General features: G+C 48.0%; 1 protein-coding gene across 3 annotated transcripts in view; it reads right to left on the minus strand.

Moving 5' to 3' along the window:
- The window catches only part of LOC147722961 (uncharacterized), a 426371-nt gene that overhangs the window by 155891 nt on the left and 247242 nt on the right, over window positions 1–23238 (minus strand). For all 3 annotated transcript variants that reach the window (XM_086965353.1, XM_086965352.1, XM_086965354.1), the window contains exon 4: window positions 14451–14613. In XM_086965353.1, the coding sequence (XP_086821479.1) occupies window positions 14451–14613 (163 nt within the window). The remainder of the gene's footprint in view (window positions 1–14450; window positions 14614–23238) is intronic.

A 23238-nucleotide genomic window follows, 5' to 3' on the forward strand; every position in this document is an offset into this window, starting at 1 on the left:
TTATATATCCTACCCCGGCAGCTGAGATAGGAGGTATGGAAAGCAATGACTACATGGCAAGGGGTATGTCAGACTACTCACTCCTCTGGATCACAGTATGGGTGAGACCCCATCGATTTTCCTTGGCTTGGAAACACAATGTATGGGAGTTAAAGGATGAGACAGTTGTGCGCAAACTCACAGTTGACATGGAGCGCTACTTTGTCAGAAATAAAGATTCTGTGGCCTCTGCTGTCACATTATGGGAGGCATATACAACCATACTCTGGGGTAGAGACCAGCATATCCTGCCCACAAAAAGAAAGAGGTCAGAGAGATAGAGGCATTGGAGGGGGAATTTATATACTTAGAGGGACGCCTGGGACCAGATCTAGACCCCAGTCTTAAACTTGTCCTTCGAAAAAGTATCAGGCATTAGTACACCAAGAGGCGAAGTCCTAGATTTTACCCACCCAATATCGCCTGCATGAAACAGGCGACAATGCAGGGAGACTACTGGCGTGGGTGGGGAGAAAAGAGGTGGAAGCAAGATGGGTACAGGCTATACATACTGACACTGGGCACACATACACATCAACACAGGAGATCGCAGCCTTTGCAAGATACTATGCAACCTTCTATAAGGTCCGTGCATTGGCTGCTGAGCCCAAGATCAACTACTTCCTAGGGATACAACGACCCTGCCCTGACTCCAGGTGACCGTACAGCGTTAAAAGAAGACCATATATTGGAGAAGTAGTAGCCACCGTAGATAAACAAAATCAGGAGAGGCCCCTGGGGCCTAATGGAATACGGGAAGAGTTTTTTAGGAGCTATGCTGATCTGTTGAGTCCTTACCTACTCAATATGTTTATGGAGGCAAAAGAAGAGGGAGTCCTCCCCCCGATCTCCGCAGTGCCCCATAGGGGTGATATACAAGCCAGGGAACCCCGCTACGGACTGTGGTTCTTACCGTCCCATTTCATTGTTGTTTGTCAAGAGAAAGATCCCAGCCACCGTCCAGGCTACGAGACTACTAGCCGTGATAGCATCTGTTAGACCTGGCACCTTGGCGTGAGTTTCCCTTCCACTTTCTGCTGGTGTGCCTCCGATGTTTTGCTGGTTTTCTGATACTCAGGGCACTGCGCCACGGCCGACCCGTGCCGCAGTGCAAGTGCTCCCTACTATAAATTGTACATGTGATTGATGCCCATGATTGGTGCATTGGATTTACTGTTAGTCCCTAGTAAAGCGCACCAGGAGTGCCAGGGCTTGTAGATGCCAATACTGCTAGTGGGCCTGCAGCGCTGGTTGCGCCACCCACAGAAGCAGCCTTAAGATGTGTCTAGGATCTGCCATTGCAGAACCTGCGTGCAGTCTCGTACTGCCATGCTGGCTGGGCAAGTGCACCCACTTGCCAGCCCCTGAACCTTCCCTTAACTTCATATTAGTCACCCCTATGGTAGGCCTGAGGGCAGGGTGCATTGTAAGTGTAAGGTAGGACAAGCCCTGATGTGCGTGGCATGTCCTAGTAGTGAATTACAACTAAATTCGTATTTCACTATTGTAAGGCTACCTGCTTCCGTTAGGCCAGAATGGGCTGCTGGAATTATTACACTCTATAATCCCAGCAGGCTCAGGGAGCATGGTAAAGAGTCATGTTTAGTATGCCTGAACTCAGAATAATAAAATATTTCTTTTAGTAAAGTTTATTTTAATATCCTGTGTTTGCAAATGCTACTTTTAGGAAGTTAGCATTTGCTTGCCTAACCATTTCAGCCCGCCTCTGCTGGTATGTGTATCTGACTGTCTGGGATGTGTGAGTGACAGGGCTGGGGGATGACAGGTGGTGAATGCGAAGATTGCACCTTAGTGGGAGGTAGGAGTGGCTCTTGACTCTGAAACTAGCAGTGCTCTGCCACCACAATGCTGGCTCCACCCTCCTGGGGAGCGACTGATGACTCAGCCGACACCTGGCCCAGGCAGGGCGAAGCCCCATCAACAAGGTACTCCTGGCTGCCCCTGTCCTCACAATGCTGGCTCCACCTCCTGTGGAGCGTCTGATGTGCCTGCCCCTCACACTGAAAGCAGAAGCCAGATTGCACCCACCAGAGTACTCAAGGACTGAAAGTGGCTATGCGAAGGCCCCCCTGGCCTGCAAGAACAAAAGAAATGCAGTATAAAAGTAGGAGCCCTGCTCCTTGTAAATTAGATACTGTTTGGGCTACAGAAGGAACTCTGCCAGACGAGAAGGACCGGGAAGGACAAGGCGGAGTGCTGTCTCTGGCCTGTGTCTGGTGCCTTGCTGCCGAAGGAGAGGAAAAGAAAAGACAACAAGAAGACTTTTGCTTTTATTGAACTTTGTGCCAAACTCTGCTAAAAGATCTCCAAGGGCTTGCTGCTGAACTTGCCCCCTGACCAGCGCCCCAGGACCAGTGGGCGCTACACCCTGAAGGAAGCGACTGTGTGTGCTGCTTATCGCTGCAGCGCTGACTGAGGAGTCTGGGAGCGTTGGGCAATCCTGCCACGCTCCCCGTAATCCAAGGCATCAACATCCCCCCAAGCACCGTGACCGGGGTCCCAAGCAACCGCGAGAGCAACGTGAGGTCCAGCCGCCGCTGGCCCGAACACCGTGACCGCCTCTGCACCGGGAGCCCGAGAGCAACGTGAAGGAGGACCCGTCCGGTCCAAGCTCCTGGATTGACTGCGCTTCGAGCCGTCAAGCCACCTGCGAGGACGGACAGCCGCCTGTGATAACCCCCCTCTGGTCGGTATACTGCCCGACAGCTCAGCTGTGAGCGCACAGCTGCAACCGGCACTTTGGCTGGGTACGTCCTGCACTTGGGGACCGTACTGCCACTTGCCGCCACCACACAGCCGCCAACTCCAGGGTCGGAGCGAACGACAAACGAAGGACCCTGCCGCCACTGAGCACCGCCGCCCCGGATGACCCGTGACCTGCCCGGCTGAGAGCCGCAGCGAACAGTGACCCCGGAAAAGCAACGCGACGTGGGACAGCTCCCCTGGAAGCCGCCCGCTCCACAAGAATTCGAAAGGTACTGTGTTGTATCCTCACGGTGCGAGCGTCCTGCAACTCGAGCTCGCACCGCGCCATCTGCTCCCAACGCGAGCCGCCTCTGTAACCAAGGCTCGCACAGCTCCTGGTCCTCGGAGCCCACGAGGGAAGCGTGAACTCTGGCCGACCGGGCCCGATCTCCTCTCTGAAGCGAGCGGAGACAGCGGAAAGCGTATTGAGGCGCTACAAGACACTGAACCTTGTTGAACCTGGGCAGAAGGCCCAAAAGATTGCTTATTGCTAAGAAAGAACTGTGGCAACCTGAACTTAAGTAACCTGGAACCGCTATTGAGAGTTTGACAACTGTATTTACAAGCCTGCTTGAAATTTATATAAAGATATATATTTTTACAAATACAGTTTGGTGTCATTGTGTGGTGGGTTGGTTGTGGTGGTGTAATATTGCAAATGTTTAACCCTATGTGCCCCAGAGATTAGCCTAAGACTGCTTAAGCCACACTACCTAGAGGGTAAGCAGAGGTTGTCTTGAAGGTAGCCCTCAGCCCTGACGAGGAAGAGAGAGTCCCTGCTTGTCGCTAGTGTTGCACTGCGCCAACTAGAGACTCCCCCTTCCTACAGCATCCCTTATACACTATGATCAATCTGCGTTCAGGCCCAAATGATCAACGAGGCTTACCTTACGTGGGCTTTATAACTGGCTAGCCATAGTTAGAAATAGAGAAGACCCTTACTTATTCCTAACCTTAGACAAATTAAAAGGTTTTGATCCATCCACTGGCCTTTTATGCGTCAAACCCTCCTACAATTCGAATTTGTTCCCAAGTTCTTGACATGGATTGAACTATTATACGATGGTGCGGTGGCAAGGCTGTGGGTAAACGCAGTGATGTCCGCTGAATACCCCATCGAGCGGGGCATGAGACAGTGGTGCCTGACCTATGCCCTAGGAAGAAACCAGATTCAATCCTGCACATACTTACACTACCTTTACCGCGGTAAGGGGGTGACTCACTTACTGCCGGCAACCAACAGGAGGACTATGGAGGCATGGAGGAGGGCAGAGAGACAGATGGGATGGAATAAACACATTACCCGACAAACTCCGCTATAGGACGAAACTCGTCTGAAAAGGATTGGGAAGCTGAAAAGCTTCCGAACTTGAGATATGTTAGGGATTTTTTCAGTAGGCGATCTCTTTGAAGAAAGAGACCTAATCCCCTTCAGTTCTCTTTAGCAAGACTACCAACTGAATGATACCCAAATACTTCAAATACCTATAACTTAAACATGCATGCTGGGCTGAAAACCTAGGCTCAGCTGATATCCCAGAATACGCACCACTAGAGGGACGACTGCTCCAAGTGGGATATCGCAAAGTAAGCGGCCCAAAAAATGAAAAAAGTGGTGACCGAACTTCCCATTTTTGACAATTCAAAACAAAACATATTTAAAATTGAAAGCACTATTTCCGAATAGGGTTGAACTTGAATGAAGAGTTGCATGTTTATTTACATTAAATTGAGATTTAGTAAGCCTGAGCAATTAAAGATTTAGTAACCCTGTGTAATTAAAATAACTTAGCCTCAAATACACTGAGATGAACCATATCAAATCATTTAAGATAATAAGAAACAAGTGGCATTACAATAACTAAAGCTCATTGAAGTTGAACATGCCAGTAACCAGATTGACAAGGTTAACGTAAAACAGTATGATACGACGAGCCAATAAGTATATTAGCTCAGTACTAATACATTGAATTTCATAGTAAATAAATATGCCCACTGAGCGCTCAACTAAACCACAGTACAAGTGGGATAGTTGCAATAAATAGAGAAATTAAAAATACATCCGAGTGAAAAACAAGGATTGAAGGAAAAATTAGAACACAGCATTTAACCATTATGCATTCTCTCGCTATATATACATTTATATAAACAGCCCCTAAAACACAAGTTATGCTTTGAAACACACAGGTCCTAAAATTACTAATGTTTTGCTCTTGGTAGACAGCGTTTTTATTCCAATGACATTGGCAATGTGGTCTGCTGAGCATGGCAGGTGGAATGAGTCAAGGTGTGAATACCATAACTACAGCTTAATACAAACCAATCTGTGTAATAGTGATTTGCAGTAAAATTGCAATTTGTTTGCATGAATGTTATCCATGCAGGCTGCATTACTGCCTACGTGGAGAACATGCCCAGGCTCCCATTCCCTGGCTGAGCACCGAACCACAACAATCAGACCAATCACAACGCTGCATTGTAGCATTGTGATTGGCTCAGGGGTGCTTCCTGTTCCGGCTCCAGGGGAGAGGGGAGAGGGGAGAGACAGACACAAGTAAGTGGCTTTTATTCATTTTTAACCCCCCTTACCTGCCCTTCCGCACCCCTGCCCGATCCAACCCAGCCGCCGCTGGAGTTGTGGGGACTTTATCACACCTGGTAAATACTGGGTGAGATAAAAGCCACATCCCCAGATACATTTTGGCAGTTCTAACCAGCCAAAGTTCACTGGAAGAAATATGCCCAGAAAATATTGTGAGATGGAGAGTTTGGTGCTATAAGTACCAAATGCCGCATATTACACCTCATTTAGCAAGCAGAACTTGAAATGCGTGTTAGTAATCGAACATTATAAAAGCCGGGGATGTGATAATTATTGTCAAGGACTCTGGGCCACTCGTACCAAGGCCCTAAGAGTAAATTACACTTATAGAGTAGAAATTCTGCCATGTGTATAGATTTGCTGCAAAGAAGGGAGGGCCAGTGGTTCTTCATGATAGCCCAAACTTAAGGTGTTCTTGGAGCTACTCCAAAAGATGTTTGAAAATTGTCCATTTTTATTGTAAACAGCTCCACTTTACTGGAGGCCTATGAGAAAGAATTACAGCAAATGGAAACATGTTTACCATTCAGAAACAAGCATTTACAATGCAACGGTCTCGCCTTTGCAAAAGTTAGAGCAATTGGCATTTTAAATGACAACATTTTTATTTATGTGTTGGCTTTGAAAACAGATAAATAAATGGCATTGTCATTTACAATGCCAATAGCCTAATCTCTCGCAAATGCGACACCTATTGCATTTGCACCCACACACACACACACCAAGCATTTGCAATGCAATAGGTATCGCATTAATTAAGTTTGAACTATTGGCATTGCGAAATATTGCTACACCAATTGCAACAAAAGTCTATAAATTGTAAGGCAAAAAAATGTATATTTATTTTTGTAGCAATGGTGGCATGCTGCGCTTTAGATGAATATGTTTTTTAAAAGTAAAGTGTGCCATACTGCGATTGCTACAATAGTTAATTGTGGATGCGTTAACAATTGATGTGTGCACTCATGGCTGGTGGTGAGTGTGCCTGCAGAAATTGTGCACTGATGGCTGGTGGTGTGTGTGCCTGGTGGAAGTGTGCACTGACAGCTGGTGGTGTGTGTGCCTGGTGGAAGCGTGAACTGGCGGCTGGTGGTGTGTGTGCCTGGGGAAAGCGTGCACTGACGGCTGGTGGTGTGTACCTGCTGAAAGCGTGCACTAACGGCTGGTGTTGTGTGTGTGCGTGTTGAAAGCGTGCACTGATGGCTGGAGTTGTGTGTGCCTGGTGGCAAAGCATGCACTGACGTCTGGTGGTGTGTGTGTCTGGAAGCTTACACTAAAGGCTGGTGGTGTGTGCGCCTGGTGGAAAATAGTGCACTGACATGTTTAAAAGTAAAGTGCACCATACTGGGATTGCTACAATAGTTAATTGTGGATGCCTTAACAATTGACGCGTGCACGGATGACTGGTGGTGTGCGTGCCTGATGGAAGCGTGCACTGACGGCTGGTGGTGTGTGTGCCTGGTGAAAGCGTGCACTGGCAGCTGGTGGTGTGTGCCTGGTGGAAGCGTGCACTGCCGGCTGGTGGTGTTTGTGCCCGGTGAAAGCGTGCACCGACGGCTGGTGGTGTTTGTGCCTGGTGAAAGCGTGCACTGATGACTAATGGTGTCTGTGCCTGGTGAAAGCGTGCACTGATGACTAATGGTGTCTGTGCCTGGTGAGTGTGCACTGACGGCTAGTGGTGGGTATGCCTGGTGAAAGCGTGCACTGGCGGCTGGTAGTGTGTGTGCCTGGTGAAAGCGTGCGCTGGTGGAGTGTGCCTGGTGAAAGCGTGCACTGATGGCTGGTGGAGAGTGTGTGTGCCTGGTGAAAGCGTGCACTTACGGCTGGTGGTGTGCGTGGTGGAAGCATGCACTGACGGCTGGTGGTGTTTGTGCCCGGTGAAAGCGTGCACTGGCGGCTGGTGATGTTTGTGCCCAGTGAAAGCATGCACTGACGGCTGATGGTGTCTGTGCCTGGTGAGTGTACACTGACGGCCAATGGGGTGTATGCGTGGTGAAAGCGTGCGGCTGGTGGTGTGTGTGCCTGGTGAAAGCCTGCACTGACGGCTGGTGTGTGCCTGGTGAAAGCATGCACTGACGGCTGGTGGTGTGTGTGTGCAACTGGTGAAAGCGTGCACTGATGTCTGGTGGTGCGTGTGTGGTGGAAGCATGCACTGACTGCTGGTGGGGTTTGTGCCCGGTGAAAGCGTGCACTGATGACTAATGGTGTCTGTGCCAGGTGAGTGTGCACTGACGGCTGGTGGTGTGTATGTTATGTTATGTTATGTTATTTATTCTTTTGTATAGCGCACGGCTACTCAAAAAGAGTGTCCAGGCGCTTTATTGGAAAAGGAAGGCTGCAACACAATAACATAACACCGATAAAAGAAAGGACAGAATGCCAAACAAATACATACAGGAAAAACAGGCTACTGGGTAAACAGCCAGGTTTTAAGACCTTTTCTAAAAGCTAATAGGCTGGTAGCTCCCCGCAGAGCAAGCGGCAGAGAGTTCCACAACTGTGGCGCCAGCAATCCAAAAGAGCGGCCTCCCAGGCGAGCTCTCTTCACACGCGGGACAACCGCCAAAAACAGGGATTCCGACCTCAAAGACCTGGTCGGTTGATAGAAGACCAGTCTCTTTTGAAGGTACTTTGCTCCCACCGCGTGGAGAGCTTTATAGGCCAGAGTCAGAGCCTTGAAGGCGATCCGTTTCCGGATAGGAAGCCAATGCAAGGTTTTCAACAGGCCCGATGCACTGGCCCGTCTATTTAATCCAAAGATTGCTCTCGCGGCAGCGTTCTGCACCACTTGGAGCCGCTGCAGCAAGTACTCTGGTAGGCCCAGGTAGAGAATGTTGGAATAATCCAACCTGGACCCGATCAGAGCCTGCACTGTCAGTTTCCTATGCTCCTCAGACAGCAGGGGAAGGAACCTCCGCAGCATCCTAAGGATGCCGAAGCAGGTGCCCGACACCCCGAGGATCTGGGATTTCAGTGTTAGCCCCTTATCCATCTTGACCCCCAAATTCTTGGCGACTTGGGAAGAACAAGACGGAGGAAACATATTAATCGGCCACCAGGCCTGCCAGTCTGGCTCTGTGTCGCACCCAAAGAAGAGTACCTCGGACTTATCGGAATTGCACTTGAGGCTGTTCAGTTGGAACCATTGGAAAACAGCCCCAAGGCCATCCCGGATACTCTCCTCATCAAAGTCTCCTCCTCTCTTACATGAGAAGAGGAGCTGGGTGTCGTCAGCGTAGGATACGATCTGGGCACCATACGACTCCGCCAACGCTGCCAACGGGGTCATGAAGATGTTAAATAGGGTCGGGCTCAAAATAGAGCCCTGAGGGACCCCGACTCCCAGAGGCGGCATCACGGCGGAATCTGGCGAAGCCCAGACCGTTTGCCGGCGGCCGGCTAGAAAGGATGAAAACCAGTCGAGCACCGTCCCCCGCAGACCTATCTCAAAGAGTCTTGCGAGAAGGCCATCATGGGGGACGTTGTCGAACGCCACCGACAAGTCCAACATCACCAGCATGGCTTTGCCCCCAGAGTCCAGAACCCCTTTAATGGTTTCTGAGACCTCAAGGAGCGCAGTCTCTGTGCTTAGATGGGGACGAAAACCCGGCTGGGTGGCATGCAGGATCTCGTTGGTCTCAAAAAAATTGGAAAGCACAACCTGAACGTGCTTTTCCACAATCTTCGTGAGAGCCGGCAGCAGAGAGATGGGCCTATAATTAACCGGGGCCTTCGGATCTAGGCCTGGTTTTTTGAGCTGGTGAAAGCATGCACTGACGGCTGGTGGTGTGTGCGCGCCTGGTGAAAGCGTGCACTGACGTCTGGAGATGTGTGTGTGTGTGGTGGAAGCGTGCACTGACGGCTGGTGGGGTTTGTGCCTGGTGAAAGCGTGCACTGATGACTGATGGTGTCTGTGCCTGGCGAGTGTGCACTGACGGCCGGTGGTGTGTATTCCTGGTGAAAGCGTGCACTAACGGCTGGTGCTGTTTGTGTGCCTGCGCACTGACGGCTGGTGGTGTGTGTGCCTGGTGGCAAAGCGTGCCCTGACAGCTGATGGTGTTTGTGTCTGGAAGCGTGCACTGAAGGCTGGTGGTGTGTTTGCCTGATGGAAAAGTGTGCACTAGCATTTGTTGGTAGGCCGATATGTAGACACACACCTCCCCCATTACCACCACCAACACCATTACCAGCACCACTAGGACTACCATCATTACCACCACTACCATTCCATTCACCACCTTTAACACCAACCCCAATTCCACCACCACCACTGTGTGCAGTGATAAAACAAACATTGGCAACGTTTCTTTTTGGTTTAAGAGAGAAAATACAAGCCAGAGCTACTCACTTTGCCAGTGCTTGTTAAAGCTGCCGGTGCTTCCGCTGCAAGGTTACATGTGGAAAGAGTAGCTGTGTGTTTCTGCGGGCACTGTGAGGCCGTGAGGTCATGTTGAGTTGAGTAGTAATGCTTTACACACTCAGATGTGGATTAATAGCAATTTATCATAAAGTAAATCAATGACATTCAGAAGTTAATTCACACACAAGCATCGATTGCATTTTCAGAGAAGGAATATATATATATTGTCCTAGGTAAGTTAACAACACTTCATAAGGAATATAGCTCAAACAAGGCGGTCTGTGCGCAGGGGAAGAGGTGCTCATGCAGTGTGAAATAATATGATAAAAATTAAAGCATAATCTTAACTCCCTGGTTACACAGTGCACAGTGCTTTGGCCCAATATAGTCGTGCAGTACAGGAGATGTGATATTCAGTCATCTAGTCATGTCGTCCTCAAGACAGCATTAAGGAGACGCCCTATTGTTTGGGAGTGTAAAATGACAAAGTCAAAGGGAGTCTTATCGGGGCTCCGGGTGGTCGCTCTGAAATCCTAAAAGAAGCTCCCGCTGAGCACCTCGGTTTGATTAATTGTAGATGCTCACATAAAGAGGCCGCTGACTAGATGATTGAATGTCTTAAAGAGATATATATATACGTGTCGAAATGTTAACAAACAATATGAACTCACCTGCACTACATGACTGGAATGAGGCAAAACAAATTGACCCTAGTACTGACCAATGAAATACATGTATGTGCTGTGCAGCCAGGCTGTATCAACTGTGTTTAATTTTTGTTGTATTCTTTCACGCGCGTCTACACACTGCACAAGCACTCCGTCCATCTTTCATTGCACGTGGAACACTCGTTTGAGCTATATTACTTATGAAGTGGTGTTGGGGCGGTAACTATAGCAAGAACGATCTATGCGTGAGTGTGAATTCACTTTTGAAAGCAATTGACTTAGCGCGGGACACTCCGGATGGATTGACTAAAAGTGTCAACAATAACATAACCTACTCATGACAGTTTGCTCGACCGGTTCCATCTGAGATTGAGCAACATTACTACCCGATCCAACAGAAGCAGATGTATTTGTATAGTGTAATACGCCGAGGTTCTGATGGACACAGGGTAACTAACCCTGTCGATTGTTACTTGCTGTGACCATCAGGGCACGCCTTTCCTGGAGGGCAATGCTCATAAAAGGCCCGAGTGGAGGAGATCTGCAGAGCAGGCAGCAACCTTTAAAGTGATCGCAGTAGAATCGGGCAGGAGAACAGGGGCTAACGGGACAGGAGCCGCGGGTCTCCGCGGACCCCCTTCTCGATGGTAAGGCAGCTGCATGGGTCCTTTGTCCGTGCAGAGATGGGCAAAACATGCAGGCGAAAGGGCAAAACATGCAGGCAAAAGTTTTGATGCTACTTAACTCAGCCCTTTATCCTTGCAGGGTCGACATAAAGAGAACCGCATACGTAATACTGTTTGGAGTGTTGTGCATAATTCCCACCCGTCCCTTATCTGTGTGCTCGCACACGGTGCGCCCCCCCCCCCCCTCAGCCCCCAGCCTGTGCCCCGCCCCTCGGAGCCCTATTTGGCAGGCCGCTGGTGTCTGCACCAGGCTCTGGGGCTGTGGGGAGTGAGCAGTGTCCACTTCCTAGCGCTGTGTAGCGGCTGGCGCCGTGGCAGCCGGAGGGGTCAATGCACTCGAGGAGGGAGAGAGCACTCCGTTGGAAGAGGTAAAGCGCTGCGAAGGGCTCTCGCATAGGAGGGGGAAAGTGCAGGAACAAAAGAGCGCTCACATTCACAGCTGATACGGGAGGCTTGGGGTGTGAAATACAGGGCACTACTCTCCCCCGCCCCCAAACGCGGTTGGGACTGCCCCATTAAAACCCCTCCGAGAAGTGCTGGTACTGCCCCCTGACACTGCCCTGTCAGAAAGTGGCGCAGTCCTGTTTAGAAGTGCAGATGCTCCTGCTCCGGTAACTCTCGCTTCCCCACAAGTACTGCTGGTACCAATAATGCACCGGTTTCCGCTCCATTGTACAGCCTCCCCGTGACTCTCGGCCTCGTTGACCCGAAAGCGAATTGCTCCGTTCCATTATCAAAACGGCACGTAACAGTGGGCATGCGCAATTCAAAGCTACAAACTCAAAATAAAACGCGGCAATGTGGGCATGTTGCTTTTGTAGCGAACATTCACAGCTGACCTCCCACACAATAAAGGAAGTAGTAAACGAAGGACTGCACAGCATATTTAAAAACAACGCCACTGACGAGATGCAGTGAAATGCAAAAAGTGACCCAGGAACAGAACTACGTGGTTTGAAGCGGACGCCGGCGCACTGACGTCACAAGCCGATTCCCTGTTGAAGAGACTATTCCACGGACTCGTCTCCCGCTTCCTAGTCCCTGGTCCGTATTCCACGAGGGCAAGACGACGGATGGACCTCAGGGCAGGAGCCAAGTAGAACATACCTTAAGAGCTTGGAGGAGCGGGCAGGGAGGATGTAGGCGAAGCCCTAGCGCTGTGGTTGTCTCCCAGCAGGCAGGGAAGCTGCCGGCGCTCGGCCGGTAGGGCTTGCATGCACGCCTTCTTTGAAACGAACCACTGAAAGAGCCCGGTGAGTGGGGGGTGGGGAGCGAGAGAGGGGGGGCAGAGAGGGAGGGCATATGTGTGTGTGTGTGCGTGCGGGTGTCTGTGTGTGTTGTGAACAGTGTGCTGCGCACAGAGTGCTGCGCGTGGCCATCTCTTGTCTGAATGCTGGTTTGCCTGCGGGACAGGAGATGTGCACGTGGGCGTGCCTGTACGTGCTCGTCCAAAGACCAGAATCGCCGCGCGTGCACGGCTCTATGTCCCTTGAGGAGCTTCTCGGCCACAATAGGTCGAGAGAGCTCGACCTAAAAAGTTGGAGGAAAGATATGTACAATTTAAAATCTTTCCTAAATTGAACTTGTCAACCTGGCATATAAGCATACTTTTGGGATTAATTAACCTCTCGTTGCGTATTTGTGGACCACGGAAGTACCAAGATTTTCTCACTGTTAATGAGAAGGAATACTTGAAAAGAATCCTACCCACTTTGTTCCAGTTCCCTTACCATCTGCAAACATTCTTTCACACATATTATAAAATGACCCTTTTATCAATGTATATGCGGATCCCATTAGCTCAAGAAGGTAATGAATATTGGCTATATACTCATTGGCGAGTCCGAAAAAGTTTCTTAGGCTTATCTCGTTGTGTAACTGTGGACCTGTTCTTTGTGTAAACAGGTTTTTCCTGTGGGAGCGAGTGGTAGCTGTCTTTCCAGCATTAACGGGTTTTTTGCATTTCAATGTATATGCTTACGCAGTGTTATCAAATGCCACAGTATCCTGTTCTCAATGGGAAATAAACGAACATAACCAGCTAATCGAGTCTGTCCTCATAAATGACATTGTTCATACTGTTAATTAAATCATGTCTGTTCTTTGGACGTTTTTCAAGACAAAGACATCCGTTTCCGTGTTCACTGAATTGAATACAATGTGCTAAACGTGGCACGGTTGGGGCCTTGAGCAGTTGTTAATGTATTTTCCACAGTCTACTTCCTTAATGCGGGATATTAATCATACATACACTGAGGCCCAAAGGCTGGGAAGACTGCGCCCAGGCCACCCGCCAAAGCCAGCCAGGCCGGGATTTCCTGCCAGCTGGTGAGTTTTTTTTTGTTTTTGTTTTTGCAACTACGTTTTAGTGCCAGGAACTCCAAGCATCTGCACACGTAGGGTGTACGCATTCAGTGACGATGCACTTTTTCGAGGGCACTCTAATGAAACCTCAAAGGATAACGGGATCCCATCTCACCCTCCCTTATCCCTTGTCCACCTATACATTTTTTCTTCACCTTAGCATGGAATATTCCAACTGCTTTCTTATGTTTAATGTTGCAGATTTGGTAGCAGTATGAGCACATATGTAAATAAGTAAAACTATTTTTGCAATGACTTCATTTTTTATAAGTTACATAAGTGATATATTAGTTTTAGGGCTGATGTATTAGATATTTTGAATTTCGGGTATTTTTGTATCACTCGGTGCCCGAAGCCCAGCTGCTATTCAAACACAAAAAACAGTGTGAAAGCTCAGCAGGAGGGTGCATTCATTCGGTATTACAGAATCCGAGGAAATCAAAGAGGAATGCTCCATACAAATATGAGAAATATCAGATTCATGATCCATACTTTACATGTGACATTTGTTGGCTAAAGTAATATACGGTATTCCTATTGTCTAGGTACATTCGTGCACATGCTAAATAGCCATTCCCAATATCATGCCACGTGCTCTGGTGAATGACCACAACTGCTTTATTCAGTTTTTGAATAGTTTCTCTTGGCTTCACACCCCATACTTCCAAATGGGTATAGGTAAACAAAATAAATTCTACCAAGGGGAGGGTAAATGAGAGAATGTACTAAAACATTAGGCTAGTGGTGTTACAACAGTAAATTAATTTACATTTTACTTGAACATAGGTTCTACCTTTAATATAGTGTGCAAAATAATATTTGTATTGCACATTTTTATAACATTACTGATTTATAACAGAATCCGGCCATTAACACATATTCCTATTTTATTGTAAATATGTTCTAATTTAAAAAACAAATCTGGATACAGTTGCAGGCCTCCGAGTGGTGCCAATGATGCTTACCGCCTGCCGCTGTTCACATAGCTGGTGCAGGTAAGCTCTCCCACCGACAATTACAATCTGGGCGTTGCGCGGGTTGCTAAGGTATGCATCAAGCTGCCTCTGTCGCGAACGATACCAGCAGACGTAGAAAAAGATCTTTATTATGATAAATATTATCACTATTCTGAAAGAAACAAAAACGTAACTTTATATTAACATAATTAACATTTTCATGTCAAAGCAACAACTGTTTTCTGTGTAAAATGTAACTATCAGTAATTACATGCAATCTCTCCTTACATCTTTCCTCAGTGCATATCAGAGGCTTAGTTATAGCACACATCATTTCCTAAAAAATATGAATAAATATGTAACGGTAAGCCTCTTGCCCTCCCACTTTACAACTAGCGCCAATTAATGGACGATTCAAGAAACTGTACACAAGTTCTATTCCACAGAAGCCAAGATGCATGCATTTTCCTAACATCCTTCTATGATATTAGCCCTCTTTATTCCCAGTAACCCTCATTCCACCATTTCTTAACACCAGCAGGAAGGGTGTCTCAAGTGGACCACAGCTGTGTGGATTGCAGAAAGTCCCCGGCACGGTGCACAGGTGTTTTCCCGCAGAGTGCCTGACTGTGTATTTCAGGTATCCTGACTTTTGATTTTTGGTGCTGGCATCAGGCTAATCTATGGTGTATGCAGATGCTTAGCCCTAATCCTGACATTACTAGGTCTTGAAATTGACTTGTGTCCTTGAGGGGTACACTACCTGTGGCATCAGCATCCAAGAGTGGACTACTTACGGTCCCCGTCATGGGTTTAGCATAAAGAGCAGCGGTGGCAGCATATCATTTTTGGAGAAGCCCTAGTGTGACTAGACCTTTTCTTATCTGAATCACTGTAGTGAAGACATACCACTCATGTAAAGTCAATTTATATGCTCTTACCCAACCCATTACACTATCATCCTGAGTGCCTGTTAAGCATATTGAAGTGTGCAGTATGTGTCTATGTCTATGTACTGGCTCTTGTTGAGCGCATACATCACCCTAGAGTCTCATAGCGGTTTGCTAAGACTTAGGAACAGACAAGAAAGATGACTGGAAGGAAAAAGTAGATTTAAAATAGCCAAGTCTTGAGGGAACTACGGAACTTCTTGTGGTCAATTTCAGTACGAAGGTAAAGTGGCAAGGAGTTCCAGAGAGTGGCAGCTAGTTTCGAAAATGATCTACTGCCGTACTTGACTGTACGAACCTTCGGGATTGTTAATAGATGTTTATTAGCAGAACGAAGAGTTCTTGTTGGCTGATACGTTTTCAGTTTGTTAGACAGGTAATGGGGACCCTGTCCATTGAGAGTTTTATGGACAAAACAGCAGATTTTAAAGTTAATCCACTTCTTGACTGGCAGCCAATGGAGTGCCTTCAGGCTAGGTGCAGAAGGGAAATGAGAGGGAAGGTTTAAAACCAGTCTAGCTGCTGTATTCTGCAGAACCTGGAGCTTATTTAGAAGTTCTTCATTTATGGACGCAAATAGGGCGTTCCCATAATCCAGACAGCTGATGATTAAACCCTGGATCAATGGCATACAGGAGGACAGTGGGACCCATTTAAAGATTTTGCGGAGGGCATGCATCAGCCGGTAGCAGGTACGCGCTACATGATTGACATGGTCACACATGGAAAGTTGATTGTCAATCATTACGCCAAGGTTATGGGCTGTTACCATCGTAAGGGGACAGGTACCCAAGGTAGAAGGCCACCAATTGTTCGTCCATAGCACCTGGGCATTGCCAACAAGAACAATTTTCGTTTTGTTTGCATTTAGCTGGAGGTTGTTGGTTGACATCCAGTTGTTTATATCCAGCATGCATGGCCCGAATCTATGTTTTGTATCGTCAACGTCAGGTCCAAGAGTAATTAACAACTGCGTATCATCGGCGTATGACAGTGTCTCGAAGCCGTGATCCTTGATAACTTTAGCCAGGGGGATATACATATAAGTTAAAGAGCTTAGGGCTCAAAATAGATCCCTGGAGGACACCCCTGTTGATGGATTGACTCTTGGATGTAAAAGCACCGATTTGAACTCTGGAAGTTCGATCACTCAGGTAACAACTGAACCAAGCCAATTCGGGGCCTCCGACACCCGCCTCTCTCAGGTACTCCAAAAGGATGGAAAGGGAGATGGTATTGAAGGTGGCCGACAGATCTAAAAGGACCAAAATGGCAGATTTTCGATTGTCCAGAGAGAGTCTAATGCTATCCGCCACTTCTAGTAGGGCGGTTTTGGTACTACGGAAGGCTTGAAATCCTGACTGAGAAGGATCTAGCACTTTGTTATTTTCCAGGTGTTTGATTAATTGGACATTTATCAGTGACTCCAGGATTTTACTGAACAGGGAAAGATGAAAAATTGGTCGATAATTGTTTGGCAGTTCATGATCTGAGGTGGGTTTCTTTAGGAAGGGTCTAACTATAGCCTCCTTCCACCTAATGGGTACCGAGGAATGTAGTAGTGACAGGTTAAAGAGTCCGGTTAGGCTAGGAATAAAAGCTAGACTGATTTTTGATAGAACCTGGGAGGATACTGTCAGTGGGAGACCCTGATTTCACCCTTTTATGTTCCAGGGTGACTTCTTCCAGCGAGAATTCAGAAAATTTGTTAAGGGTAGAAGCCATCAAGGCACAGTTGTCATCTAATCTCTGAATTGGCAATTGGACAGTAGTGTGAGAAAACTGGATGTAGATACTGTCAATTTCTATCTACAAAAAAAGTAGATAAGAGAGTAAACCCACTCCTGTGATGCAAATTGTGGGGGCTGCATAGAAGCAAGATTTGTAAATTCTGTCAGAATCTTAAACAATTCTTTATGGGAATTGGAAGCTTTATTTATTCCTTCCCCCAGGTAAAAAAAAATTGCCAAGGCAATATGGACTAGGTAACGCCTATGTAAAAGTTTATAATCATTTCAATCAGTCTTTTTGAGTGTCTCCATTTACGTTTGGCCTTTCTGGCCGTTAATTAGTCTATTTTTAAATCGGGAGTGAAACAGGGTGAAGATTTGTGAAAGCGTTGAACTTTTTTCTTTGGGGCAATTTTATCAAGGGCCTGACAGATAGCAGCTTCTAGCAGATTGGCTGCATCGTTAGGGTGGTTAGAATTAGACAGCAGGGGAGTGATAAAATGTGAAGAAAAGGATTCCAGATTTATTTTGTTACAGGGCCTACGACATATTGGTTCTGTTACAGAATCTTTTTGGCAGGTAGATGTAATCGGCATATTGAATTTCAACAGGTGATGGTCGGACCAGAGAACAGGCAGAGGTGGGTCAACCTTTACATTGGGAGAATTTGTAAATAAAAGATCTAGGGTATGGCCAGCTTTGTGGGTGGGACCATTCACTGTTTGTTTGAGCCCTAAAGTGCTTAGGCTGGAAATGAGATTGATTGAGTGTGGGTCATTGGAGAGGTCAATATGATAATTAAAATAGAATAGTTTCTTACCTGTCGCTGTAGTTTTACAGCTTGAAGATATTTCTGGATTCACTATGCTGTGCATTATTCTGCGGTCTGGTGGTTGGGTCCGGAATCGTAGTCTTTTCTTTGTTGTTTTTTTTTTTTTCGTAGCCCAGGTGGGCGTCGACGTCCCACCTTTTGGTGTCCTTCCGGTGACGTCGGCATGCTTCCTGCGGAAGCTCCCACCCTTGGGCGCCATCTTCGGATTCTTTTTTTCCCCTTTGTGTTCTGTTTCCGAATAGTATGGCAATGTTTCAATATTTTGTTTCACCGCTTTTTCCTTCAAAAGTCTGTTAAAGTCTTTTCCCCGTCTTTACCACCTCTTTCTCCCGTCTCATCTTTCTGACGGAGGTGGGTGGGTTCGCTAGTGAATCCAGAAAGATCTTCAAGCTGCAAAACTACACCGACAGGTAAGAAACTATTCGTTTTGCAGCGTGAATCTTTCTGGATTCACTATGCTGTGCATAGACTTTGTAGCGGTTTGTTGTCATTGTGGCAGTTGGGTGGAAGATGAGCTTTGGGTTTTGAATATGTGTTGAATCACTTTCTGTCCTACTTGTGCTTCTTTGTTCATTTGTATGTCCACACAGTAGTGTTTTGTGAACGTGTGCATTGAAGCTCATGTTGCCGCCAGGCATATGTCCTGAATGGGAGTGTTAGCCAGGAAGGCTATTGTTGCTCCCTTTTTCCTGGTCGAATGGGCCCGCGGGCCCTCTGCTAGTTCTTGCCCAGCTTGCTTGTGGCAGAATTGTATTGTTTGCGCAATCCATCGTGCAATTGTCCCCTTGGTAACTGCTTTTCTCATGAAACTGTCTGCGAATGACACAAGCATTTTTTTGTTTTTCTGTGATTCTTAGTTCTCTCTATGTAGTGCATGACTGCACGTCTGGCGTCCAGAGTGTGCAGTGCCCTTTCTGCGTTTGTCGTTGGTTTCTGGACGAAACTAGGTATTTGAATAGTTTGGTTAATGTGGAACTTAGACACCACCTTTGGCATAAAGTGTGGGTCCGTTCTCATCACCACCCTATCGTTGTGAATTTGTATGTAGGGTTCTTGTAGCGGTAACGCCTGTAGCTCGCTTACCCTGCGTAGCGAGGTGATTGCCACTAGGAAAGCTGTTTTCAAGGTTACCATTTGTAGGGAGGCCTTATGGATCGGTTCAAAGGGCGCTTTCATGAGTTCCGTCAGTACTAGGTTGAGGTTCCACGCTGGTGCTGGTAAACTTTTTGGCAGTGCAATCCTCTTTGCACCTTCTAAGAATCTTTTTACAATCTGTGAAGTAAAAAAGCTTTTCCCTGTCTCTCCTCTAGTATAAGCGACTATGGCTGCCAGGTGTACCCTTAGCGAGGATGTGCTCAGATTAGCCTCGAGCAGGTGCGTGAGGTATTTTAGCACTGTTGAGTCTCTTGTCATCTTGTTGTGCAGTTTTTCCTTTCTGCACCATAGTGTGAACCTCTTCCATTTGGCCACATAGCACTTCCGCGTGCTTGGTCTTCTTGTCTCTCGAAGTACCTTCAGGGTGCTCTCAGGTAATTTAAGGAGTGCGAACTCTATGTCCTCAGGAGCCAGGCTGCCAGGCTGAGACTTTCCGGCTCTGGATGCAACACCTCTCCGTTTTGCATGGAGAGTAGGACTTTCCTTCTCCCAAATCTGTGTGGTGCACTCTGTGTCATCTCCATAATCTGCGAGTACCAGGTATGTCTGGCCCACTGTGATGCCACCAGTATCAGGGTCATGTTGCTCGTCCTGCACTTGCTGGTTACCTTGTGTATCAGGGGGATCGGCGGAAAACTGTAAGCAAATGTCTTTGACCAGCTTATCCATAGGGCATTCCCCAGTGACCCTTCCCCTGGTTGCCTGGATGCGAAGTGCTGGCATTTTTCATTCTGGCGTGTTACAAATAGGTCTATCGATGGTGTTCCCCACCTGTCGAACAGTCTCCTTGTCTCTTGGGCATTGAGCTCCCATTCGTGCAAAGCCGAAGTCTGTCTACTTAGCCAGTCCGCTTCCACGTTGTCCTTCCCTGGCAGATGAATCGCCAGTAGGTCTATTTTTAGTGGGATGGCCCATCTCCATATTTCCTGCGCTAGTTCTGACAGCGGGGCTGATTGTGTTCCTCCCTGCTTGTTTATGTAGAACATCGCTGTTGTGTTGTCTGTCTGGATCAACACTGTTTGGTTGTACAGCTTCGTCTGGAATGCCTTTAGTGTGAGGAAAACGGTCTTTCGTTCCAGGTAATTGATGTGTTTGACTGCATCCGTTGGTGTCCACAGACCCCTCACCCTGAGTTTTTTCATGTGTGCTCCCCATCCCTTCTGGGATGCGTCTGTGGTGAAGGTCACAGTTGGTGTTGGTGGTGTTAGAGGCTTCCCTTTTGTTATGTTTCCTCTGTTCCACCATGATATCTCCTCGTGCACTGAGTGCGTTACAACCACTAGATCCTCCCAACAACTTGTAGCTTGTGACCATTGGTCCTGTAGCCACTCCTGGAGTGGTCTCATGTGGAGTCGTACATTTGGCACTATGTGTATGCATGAGGCCATCATGCCCATCATCTTGCTCGCCGTCCTCACTGTCAGAGCACGCCCCTTCTGGTAGAGGTGTGCCTCCTTCAACAGTGCCAGCGTTCTCTACTCGCTGGGGAACACCTTCTCCTGTATGGTGTTGATCTGTGCACCCAGGAATTTTTTTACTTGTTCTGGGTTCATTGAGGATTTTCCCCAGTGGATGGAGAAACCCAGGGCCATCAGTGTGTCTGTCACTCGCTGTGCGTGCCGTTTGCATGTCTTGTGTGACCTTGCCTTTATTAGCCAGTCGTCCAGGTAAGGGTATACGTGGATCCATTCCCTCCTTAAGTGTGCTGCGACTGCTGCAAGGCACTTTGTGAATACCCGTGGTGCTGATTTCAGTCCGAATGCCAGTGCCGTGAATTGATAGTGATTTGTGTTGATGACAAATCTTAGCAGATGTTTGTGCCGCCTGTTCATTGGGATGTGCAGGTAGGCATCTTTGAGGTCTATGGTTACCATGAAGTCCCCGCCTTGTATCTGTGGAAGGACCTCTTGCAGGGACGTCATTTTGAATTTTGGGTTTTTATGTATTTGTTGAGGAACCTTAGGTCCAGGATGGGTCTCATTGTTTCGTCTACCTTTGGTACCAGGAAGTACGTAGAGTACACCCCCTTGTTCCTCTCTATGGGAGGTACCAGCTCGATAGCCTCCTTCTGCAGGAGTTCTTGTGCTTCCCTTTGAAGTAGCTCTTGTTCCTTCTTTGCTAGTGCTCTTCTTTTTTGTTTTTTGTTTGGTGGTGTTCTTTCCAACTCTATGCAGTATCCGTACTGTATGGTGTTGAGAATCCATCTGTCTGTAGTTATTTTCTTCCACTCCTGGAAGAAAAGGTTCAGTCTTCCTCCCACCGGTGTTACGTGCTCTTGGATGTTTAGTCCGAGCCACTCCTCTTTGTTGTATCTGTGCTCCACCCGTGGAGTTTTTGAAAGGGCGTGCACTGGTAGTGTGGCAGAGTCACTTGGAGGTGGGTTGTTGTCCACCTTTTCTGTTTCCACGTCCATTCCCCTTCCCGCGAAAAGACTGGCCCCTCTGTTGGTATTGCCAGTGTTGTTTTTGCTGGCCTTGTTGCGTCTGGGTGTCGCCCTGGTGGGTCTGGTGGAAAGTCTGGTGCGAAGTCCCCAGCTGGTTTCCCCCTCTCCCATTTGGTCTCCGTGACGGGGTTCCTCTCTTATTTCCCCTGAATTGCAAGGCCCCCATGGATCTTGTGGTGTCGTTGTCCTTTTTCAACTGGGTGAGCTTTTCGTCCACTGGTGCTCCGAACAGTGTCTCACCGTTGAACAGGGTGTTCAGGATGTTGTGTTGCACCTCTGGTTTAAAACCCGATATTCTGAGCCAGGCTTGTCTCCTTTCCGTGATGCCCAGCATCATAAGTCTGCTGGCTGTGTCTGCACCGTCCAGAGCTGATTTTAGGCATGAATTCGCCACGTTCTTCCCCTCCTCTACCAGGTGTGTAGCTCTTTGCTGGTATTCTTGTGGGAGGTGTTTGATTAACTGGCCCAGTTCGTCCAGGATCTGGTATTGGAGCCTGTTCTGCAGGGCGTTGGAATTGGCCATGCGCCAGTGTTGCGGCATTCCTCTCGATCTTTCTCCCCGTCAGGTCCATCCTTCTGCTCTCCTTTTCTGGAGGTGGTCCTGACGTTGTCGGGACATTGGCCCTTTTCCTTGCAGTTGCTGCAATGATGGAGTCTGCAGTGACCGTTCCCTGGATGTAGGGTGGGTCCTTGGGGGAGTGCTTGTACTTCTTCTCCGTCCTGGGTGTGACGGGTTTACAAGTCGCAGGTTCTTTGAAGGCCTCTCTGCCTTGTCCTTTGATGCTTTTGAGCATTGGCAGGTACTGGCTCCTAGTTTGTATTGGGAGCAGTGTTTCCACGGGGAAATCCGCCTTCGGCTGTTTCTCTTCGAGTTTTACTCTGAACGCTGATGCTGCGTTCTTCATGACTTCATTGTAAAGTCCAATGTTGTCAGGCGGCGAGGGCCTCGCCGGATATGTGTCCACTCCCTCTTCAGGACTCTCGGCTTCGAGGTCCTGCCACTCTAGGTCCTGTGTGTCCGAGTATGTCGAGTCCTGGAAGGTCCTCTGGTCGTCATCTTCCTCCTCCTCGTAGTAGGGAGTGTCATCTTCGTGATATTCCAGATCTTCCTGGCTTTCCGGTGGTGCCTCGACCTCTAACTCATCTTCTTCCTCGACGAACTCGACCACCGGTGGCTTTGGCTTCAATGGAATTGTATACTCTTTCATCCTTTCATCGAAGTCTTTCTTTCGCTGCAAGATGTTCTCCATCTCTGCCTCGAGTCTTCTCTTCTTTCTTTCCATCTCGGCCGCCTGTTCGGCGCCGATTGATTGTGCCGGTCTCTTTGTCTGGCTTGATGGCGTCGAGACGGTTTTCGGTGTCGAGACTGGTTTCGGCGTTGAGGTTGGTTTAGGCGTTGAGACAGGTCTTGTGTCCTTCGTCGACGTCGAAGAGGTCTTCGGCGTCGAACGTTCCTTTTCGTGGATGTTTTTCGATGACCTTGGCTTGTCGACGCCCTTCGGCGCCTGTGAGTCCTTAAGTGAGGATCCGCTGGCCCTGGGTGTTGCCGCGGATGCCGGAGTTTTCGGCGTCAGAGCTTTCGGGGTCTTGCCCTTGTTTTTTCAAGAGAGTCTTGGGCAGACTGTCGAGAGTCTTTTGTGCCTTTTTGGGACGTCGAGTCTCCTACCTTTTCGGGAGTCTTCGTATT

This window comes from Lissotriton vulgaris, chromosome 4_1, assembly GCF_964263255.1.
Source record: "Lissotriton vulgaris chromosome 4_1, aLisVul1.2, whole genome shotgun sequence".
Taxonomy (NCBI): domain Eukaryota; kingdom Metazoa; phylum Chordata; class Amphibia; order Caudata; family Salamandridae; genus Lissotriton; species Lissotriton vulgaris.